The sequence below is a fragment of the Rutilus rutilus genome (assembly GCF_951802725.1).
Source record: "Rutilus rutilus genome assembly, chromosome: 3".
Taxonomy (NCBI): Eukaryota; Metazoa; Chordata; class Actinopteri; order Cypriniformes; family Leuciscidae; genus Rutilus; species Rutilus rutilus.
The window spans coordinates 22255414-22264543 of NC_140211.1; the positions used below are offsets into that span (position 1 = coordinate 22255414).

The 9130-nt window shown below is 35.9% G+C and overlaps 1 protein-coding gene across 2 annotated transcripts in view; it reads left to right on the forward strand.

Annotated features, from left to right (window-relative positions):
* Window positions 1-8794, forward strand: part of mettl15 (methyltransferase 15, mitochondrial 12S rRNA N4-cytidine) — a 75514-nt gene extending 66720 nt beyond the window's left edge. For both annotated transcript variants that reach the window (XM_084406042.1, XM_084406043.1), the window contains exon 6: window positions 7149-8794. In XM_084406042.1, the coding sequence (XP_084262168.1) occupies window positions 7149-7609 (461 nt within the window). In that variant the 3' untranslated portion in view covers window positions 7610-8794. The remainder of the gene's footprint in view (window positions 1-7148) is intronic.
* The last annotated feature ends 336 nt before the right edge of the window (window positions 8795-9130 follow it).

Consider the following 9130-nt stretch of genomic DNA (forward strand, 5'->3'; position numbering starts at 1 on the left):
ATAGACCATTAAAAGATAATTTCACAATATATCCCAATAACATTGAAAACATATTTGTGTGTGTGTGTGTCTGTGTGTGTCTGTGTGTGTCTGTGTGTGTACTGTTGGAAACAAACATTTTCAAAATGAAAGTGAGCCCATTAGTGGTCATCTTCTGCCATCTGCTGGTTATAATCGTAATTTTTTCATTCTATTCACTAATATAGTTCTTTTCACATGTTTTGCTTTTGCATTCATATTTAGACATTATAAAATCACTATTATAATGCAATCACATTTTGTCAGAGTTTATCACTTCATTTGTACTGAGAACAGTACAAACGATTGTGGCACATTATTATTACTGTGAAACCTGAAAATGGTGTTATACAGAGGAAATTTGCAGTAAACATTTTGTTACCCATCATTTATTTCAAATATCTGTATCTACAACAAAAAGTGTGTGCATGTGTGTATCAAGTAGGGCTGGGCGATATATCGCATGACATTGTTATGCGCATCTCGTCAGTAAAGCCGGTTCCTTGATTAGTAGTAAATCGCCATCACCTGCTTTCAGATGGAGCGGCATTTACAACACAGAGCCGTAGTTCACTGACAAGCTGAGCCATATCGCATTAATTATCGCAGGCGATACGTCCCAATGTCATGCGATATATATCGCCCAGCCCTAGTATCAAGTATAATTATTTAAGCCCTTCTTTTCTCCGTGTTTTTTAGCATATTCTTTTTCATGCATATTTTATGGTGTCAGCCCTACATATCGACATAAACCCTAGCTGTCATAAAGGTCTTAAAACGCTCGAACCCCGTTCATTTCTGCTTGCAGCTATATGTAATAATTGTGATCTTCTTCTTCTTGATAACTTTACAATAACAGTCATTTTTCTGGACAGTTAACAAAATCAAACCATTATCTCTAGAGAGTTCCCTAGCAGCCAATAGCAGTGCTGCCCTTTCAGCCTTAAATAACATTCATGAGGTTCTGTGTCCCTATGCAGCCTGTTGCTTATATAGAGGGCGATTTACTAGGTAATAAGGAAGCATTACTCTTTGAAAGTCTTGTGCATAACAGCTACTGCCAGCCTCACCCAGGAACAAGGCACTTGTAATGGCCCTTCCTGAGCTGTCAAAAAAGCAGTGTAAATTGGCACTACAGAAAAATATAAGACCCTTCATCTCCGTTCTTACTGGAAACATGATGTGATCAGCATAGATTAGGAAATGTTGTGCAAATTTTAGTTAACTCTTCGGGGTAAGCAAGAAGATGGAAGGCTTTAATTTCAGTTATGTCTCTCTCTTTCACTTATTGCTCTTTTCTTTCCCAGAGGTGAACAAGGAGAAATATGTTAGTGTCCGTGAGACACATTTGCTGGAAATGAGTCATCGGTGTGTTGTCATAGCATATGCAGGATTTAGTCTTTTCAACAAACATATTCACCCTTTAGCCATATCTGTGTGCCATGAAAAATGAGGAATAAACCATTTACTGAGTCACAACTCCATCTCACGCCATTTTCGGACATGGCTCATAGAAAATCAGTCGAGTGCTTGGGTGTACAACCTAACATTTAAATGCTAAGTGTGTCTTGGCTAGATCCATGTGTTCACATGACCTATGTTATTTTTCTGTTCCTTTTCTCAAGTGAGAAGCGGTGGATGAGTCAAATGTGAGGCACGTTTTAATCAATTCATCTTTAGGAGTTTGATGACATTTGGACATACATTTTTAACAGGATCAGGCCTACACATCATGGTAGTTCACTCGCTCTGAATCTCTGTTGTACTGAAACAAGACTTACAGATCTGCAGGGGTGAAGCGTTAAGGACTTTGGTGTGAATGAATAAGAGCGTAATCATATAATGTAACGCTAGGTAAAGGATGACAGAAAAAACGGATGCTTCAATATTTTTAACGCATTAAACTGAAAAAAATATTCACAGAGTGCTCTACTCTTACATTGTCAATACAAGATCTTGACCAAAAATGTATGCACCTCTTGATCGAAATAAATGTTGTGATTTTATTTCCATTAAGAGGAAGATACATTTTTGGTCAAGATCTTGTATAGACAATGCAAGAGTCGAGCACTCTGTGAAGTCTACTCCAGAACATCCCAAAGACTTTTACTATGTTTACATGGATAGCAGTAATCTAATTATTGACCTTATTCTGAATAAGACAATATTCTGATTAAGGTGTTTACATGAGTTGCTTTAAGAATATTCCTTTCATGTTCCCGTTTTGCATGTTATAGAACATAGATTGATTAATGGCACGTCATTATGTCACCATGCCACGCCGTCCAACTTTCCCTCCATATCAACACACAGTTCGTCTTCGTTATGGTATCATATATGAAACATTTCCATTTTTCATTTTACGAAAGCTTCAAATGTAGTTAATTATTTGTCATGCTATACGTGCAAATAGACTAGGGCGGATACAAATTCTGAAGCCATCTTGTTTGCCATCAAATGGTTGACCACCATGACGTCATCACGACCACCATGACGTAATGACGTGTGTGTCCTGTCGCAAAATGCGGCGAAAACTCCCTCACGACTTTAATAATGTGATGAAGTTGTGTACATGTATATAATGCACTTCGATAATGCGACGAAAATAGGAATACTCCACAAGTCTTAATTCGATTTTTGTTTACTTCGAGTATGACTTTAGCCAGATTAAGGTAATCAGAAATCCCTGTTTACATGGTAGTTTCTTAATCAGAGTATTGTCTTAATCGGCTTAATATCGGAATATTGTTGTCTATGTAAATATACTGATTGTTATCCTGGAATATGGCATGATGTGTCTTCCTACATGGTTGTTTAAGAAATGAAAAGCTACACAATCCATCAATTAGGGTTAGAAGAACTGTTGCCAAACATATAACATGCTAGAAACATAATAATCACTGCAATAATGATCCAATCATAGACTCTTAAGTATTTGCATATTTAAATCCAAAGCGCAACTTTTTCTTGGGGCCGGGCAGTGTGTATACATTATATACTGTACATACAAGTTAAATTAAAATGTTTTCTGCTTATGACTGGAAAATCAGAACAATGCGCTAAATGCTGTCTTTTAAGCATTTGCCTCTGTTTTTATTCTTTGTTCAATCAGTCAAATTATGTTTGGAATAACACAGCCTTGAATTTCAGAATGATAGTTCTGCCCCTTGTTCATTCCTTAAAGCAACTCAAGCTAGTGATTAATAGAGAGGAATTACAAAAGGAAATCCGTAATTCAATTCACACTCAGACAAAGAATAAGCCCTCTATTCAAGCTGAAATGTGCTTGTGCAGAGCCTCATTCAAGAGAGATATTTTTTCCCCTTCCTTCATTACAGAAGGATGTCATGCAGTAATCAGTTTGATCCAAATAAAGACATGCTGCCAATTATCAGAACCATGAGCAGCTGGGTGTTACCCTCTATACCCTGCACTCTCATAAAAGACTGACAACCAATTACATTTCCATTTAAATGAAGTTCATTTTCACTACATTTGACTTGACTTTCTAATAGCCAGTGTTTAGTATAATATAAATATGACCTATTAAGGGAATTATTAAAATGTTTCCATGGTTAAAATTTGTTTAAATGATTTAATGTTTTAAAGTTATCTTTAAATGAAGTTTAATAGTAGGGAGGGGGCGGGGGGATTGATGTGGCCTTTGCCTGTTTACAATGTACAGCCCATTAGGCTTCTGTGTAAACATTGTTTTAAATAAAGTAAGTACATTTTAAATGTAGAGGCAATTAGGCAGAGGCTCTTCACATTGTCACACCCATCAGCATTCATGGCCAATTATGTAGAATCAATAGCGATTGCTGCTTGGAATGTGAGGAGAGCACCCATTGAGATAACAGGAACACACTGATTGGTGTATTTATTCACTTTGTATCTGTTAGGCTATTGAGATTTGATTATTTTTTGTTTTTTACATTGCTGCAATACACATTTTATTTTATGATTAATGTTTACTGCCTACTAAACCTGATCTTGATTTTATTTGTTTTTGTTTTTTTTAGCTGGCTGTTTCCAGGCCTGTCTTTCTGTCTATACATCTATTTATTCTCTGCTCATTTTTTATTTCTTTTCATTTTCCTCTTCCTCACTCGCTCCCTTATGACTGGATTTTAAAATTAAGGAGGGGGAGAGGGGGAGGGGGGGAGGCATGTGATCTTATTGATTGGCCAGTGTCTCGCTCCTCCAAGCTCAGAAGTGCAAGACTTGAGAGATGCAACACCTCTCTTTTTCTTTGGTTGCGTCTTTCCATGTCCTCCACTCATTCGTCAGCGTGAAGCTATATGGCACAAACATAAGTGGGTACATTTTACCTGAAATAATTGTATAAATCGTTAACTTTTTTTTTTAACAAAATGTTTCATATTGAAGCTCTGAAGGGCAAGGTGAAAAAACTGCTGTGTGTAACAAACTTTTTCTTCTGCATAATTTCAGATTTTTCTATGTATTTTTTATATATACCTTTTCTCTCTTTTTTTTTGCATACATATGCCCTTTAAAGGGATAGTTCAAGTTCACCCCAAAATTCTGTCAACATTTTCTTTGTTGCAAACCTGTATTTGTATGCCGTTTCTTCAAAAGTCTCATTTTTGAAAGTACAATTTTCAAAATATCTTGATGTTCAACTGAAAAAGGTGAAATGAATGTGAATAAATGATGACAGAAATTAATTTGTTTGGTAAACTACTAAAAAAAATTAGGGAAATATGTTTATCTGAAGCCATGAAGGGCGAGGTTGAATCTGTCCTTTCTATCTGCAACTTAAAGCTCTGCATGTTGTCAGTTCAGGGAACAACGTCACCTCCCCTTGCTCAGACTGAGCAAATTTATCTCAGCACAATATACAGCATGGATCTCTCCATGAGCTTTGGGAGCTTTGTAGAACAGCCTGTTTATTTTCAAAACCACTGTCATCACACATACTGATCTGGAATAAGCCCCTGTGTGTCCCCAGCTGTGTTCATCTTTCAGTGTGTTTGTCTCTTTGTTTATATGTTCTTAAAGTGTACAGCACAGTTGACAACTTAAAAAAGTGATGAAACCCGTTGCCTTAGAATGATTAATAATCCATGCTTAATTGATAAAATTAAGTTATGTGAACTTGACAATTCCACATAGCTTAATTTGTTCAATTACGCATGAAGTTTATTTACTTAATAATTTTGAGGCAACGGTTTTCCTCACTTTAAGTCAATTATCACTTTATACAGTGAATCAAACACACATGAACAAGCTAATTAAGTTCACCCTTTTCACAGACTGTGATGATGCGTTTCCACACTTATCAACATAAAAAATCTAAATTTAGTTGTGACGATGAGATGCAGTTATGATATCGTCACCTGATCCGTGTAATAGAAATACATGAGCGCAAGGTAAAATTTTTTTGTTATAGTTGTTTCTACACCCGGACAATAATGCAGTGTATATTTCAAGAGGTTTAATTGTTTTTGTCATTCGTTATATTGTTTTGGTAAGAGTACATTAACGGATGAATGAAGGTGTTGCTGTGTATGTTCGGAGTGCACATATCAACGGATATCACAACACGCTTCATTTACCAATTTGGTTTTCAGTTTTCATGAAATAAAGACATTACACGTTTGTTTTTTTACTATAACAGTTACCTTTTATACCTCCCTTGTCAGCTGCCATGGCTCTGACGCTAGCGTTTACTTCCGGGTTAGATCACGGATTTTCCAAAGGGGTGGGCACTTCCAGGGTCGTGTATTTAAATATCTGGAAATTACCAAGTGTTTTTGTATTTTGTACCAAATGTATTGTTTAAGAAAACATTTCAATCGATTATTTAATAATTGTATATTCAGTATCAGTTATCTGTATCTGTATATTTTCTGTTACCATAAATGTCTAGTTCTGCCTTAAGCAAGAGATCAGTGTTTTTTCTCACGCTATCTGGATACAGAGTTGGTTTAGTCCAGTTACAATTCAGGACATTTTTTAATATAACTCCGATTGTATTCGTCTAAAAGAAGTATGTCATATACACCTAAGATGGCTTCAGGGTGAGTAAATCATGGGGTAATTAAAAATTTTGGGTGAACTAACCCTTTAAGCCAGACCTTCTCAGCCTTTGGGGGAGAAGGGGGTCAGTGAGTTAAGCTGAGGTTGCGTTTGTGCTTTTTAAATCAAATTTACTTTGTTCTTTGTTAGAAAAAGTGTGCGCTGAGTAAAGCATTTGTAAAAAAAAAAAAAAAATCTATTTTTTTTCTTTATTCATATTCACAGACTTGAAATTTGTACCCCAATTTTTTATATCTCTTTGGATTATCCTGGTTTACGCCTATGCCTTCCTATCACCTCCCTTGGTCCCTAATGGCATACGTTATGGCACTAGTAAAGTTTTATATATTTCCTTTTTTTTTTTTTTTTTTTTTTTTTTTTTTACATGAATAGCCTACACATTTATAACTCTATATGTTATATTACCTTGTCAGTAAATGACAAAAAAACGAATTAACACTGGTGCGAGGGTGTTTCTAATACAACGGCTGAGGGAGTGGCGACAAATTTTATATCTTTCTCTCTTCTGACCTCAGCCTCTTTATATTTTCTCCCTCTTTTGGAAAGTCGTGGAAACTCTGTCACAGAGCTTTCTTTTGCTATTGGAGCGAAATACAAAAAGGATATTTGCTGTCGCACCGAACGATGATGAATTCTGCTTCTGAGAACCCCGGTAATGTGAAAAGGGTCCATTACTAGAAAGTTACAGGCAGTTGAGTTTGATCAAGGTTGGACCAAAGTGAAGAACATCTGATCTAACTGATAATTTATAAAATGAGTTTGGGGTTGATGAAGGGGTACTTGAGCATTTTTGATGTGGCAAGGAGATATGTAAGACAAAAAGGTGTAGAAACACTGCTCTGACAGATATTTGAACTAAATAGACAACAAATTGTAAAATGTATGTGAATCAATATCTTTTAGTTGGAGCAATACCTGAGAAAAATAAAACAAAAGAGTAATGCAAGTAAACAATAACATTTTGGGATTCTTTAAAGGAACATTGCAAGACACTCTGTTAACTAAATAACTATAACTTACTAAATAACTAACTTAACTAACTTAACCAACTGCCTCTCTTATTTTAGGAGCATTTCCAGCCAGTGCGATGTATGCCCGGCGTGACCGCCTGCAGCGGCCTTCACACGTTGCCACCAAAACCTTCCAGGCCTTACGGATATTTGTAAACAACGAGCTCAATGAGTTGCACGCCGGCCTGCATGTGGCGCAAACTCTGCTCCGTCCCAAGGGGCGACTCTGTGTTCTCACCTTCCATTCCTTGGAGGACCGGCTGACCAAGCGTTTTCTTCGTGGAGAGGACCTGGCTGCTCCACCACGCCGCAGCATTCGCCAGCGAGCCAAAGCCCAGCATGGATTGGAGAGAGAGGAGCACGAGGAGGAGGAGGAGGAAGAGAATGAAGAAGGGGAGAGGGGGCGAGAGAGCGCACATTGGGTCAGTCTGAAGAAAGTGATAAAGCCATGTGAGGAAGAGGTGCAGGAGAACCCAAGAGCTCGATCAGCTAAACTCAGAACAGCAGTAAGACGATAGACAGTGGTGAAAATCCAACCAGAGTAACTGAAACTGACAATTTTTACTAGATTGCTAATTTAACTTTTTTCATGTGTAGTTTCAGTACAAAATAAATATTAGAACTCCAGAAATTGTTTTTGTGACTTGTTGTTGAAAATGTTGGTGGCGTGGCCATGAATTCTGGACAGCATATCTGGCTGAGGTTAGTGAAAAAAAACCTATACCAATGTGTATTTATGTACATTTATTTCATACTAAGTATACTACAAATCCATTAATATATTTACTGACATATCGCTTGAGTCTTACTGATGTAAATATTATAGTTAGTTACGTTTATTTGGAGTACTTCTTTATTTATTGCACAATGCACATTTCTTAATATTAAGCCTAAAATGTGTTTTAATATCACTATTAGTAAGGATAATATTATCTCTGTCTAATATCATTCTTTAAATGCAAGATATTTGAAGTTTACCTGCAATAGTTCCACTCTAGCACAATCAAATATACTTTAGTAGCCTATATATTTAGTTGGACCTCAGCACTATTTCTGGATAACTAAAGTACATCAAGTACAAAATTAGTTGTTCCAATTTAGCAGACTTTAAGTATATCAGTTTAGTATAACAAAACAATTGTAGGGTATTTGTAATAAATGTATTTCAAATACATTTTGGTACATTTATTTTTTCACTAAGGTAGGTATGTAATATTTGGTAATTAGATTTTGAATGTTTTATTATTTGTTTTCAGTTTAGTTTTTATTTCGAATTTATTTTCAGTTTGTTTACAGTTTAGTTTTCATTTTCACTCTATCATTGTTAGTTGTTGTTTAGATGTATTTAGTTATTTTAGTTTTACTGGTTTAGAGCTGCCAAAGTTAATGTGCTAACTGGCATCATTTAAAATTATTTAAAGGGATAATTCACCCCAAAGTGAAAATTGTGTCATCATTTTCTCACCCTCAAGTTGCTCCAAACCTTCTTTTGTGTTTAACAGAAGAAACAAACTCATACAGGTTTAGAACAACTTGGGGGTGATAAATTATGACAATATTTACATTTTTGGGTGAACTGTCTAGTGTTATTGCTATCTAACGATATTTTTGTTAAATGCAGATGGGTTGTAAAGTTTCAAGTTTTATAACATACCATGTACCAAACAATAAAACCAAAATTAAAGTCAGCACTAAATGAAACTTAACATCTATCTTCTAAATGCATGTTGTTCATTGTGAACAAATTATTCATGCACATTGAATTTTTTCTTCTTTTTTTTGGACCCCGTAAAACCGTCGTTACTCAAACCTCCAGTGATATGTCAGACTTCTCTCTGGTGACATACGCTGGACTTCTCTTAAATCAAACCCCTTACAATTTTAACTTTATTTCGAACGAAAAAAAAATGTCATGTATAGTTTTCGTTAAAGCTAACTGTATGGAGGCACTCAAGGTTGCATCCATCTTATACCTGCTGAGCCGCCGCTTCCCATTGCACCAATAAATAATAGACCTTAGCCTACAACATAACTGGCTC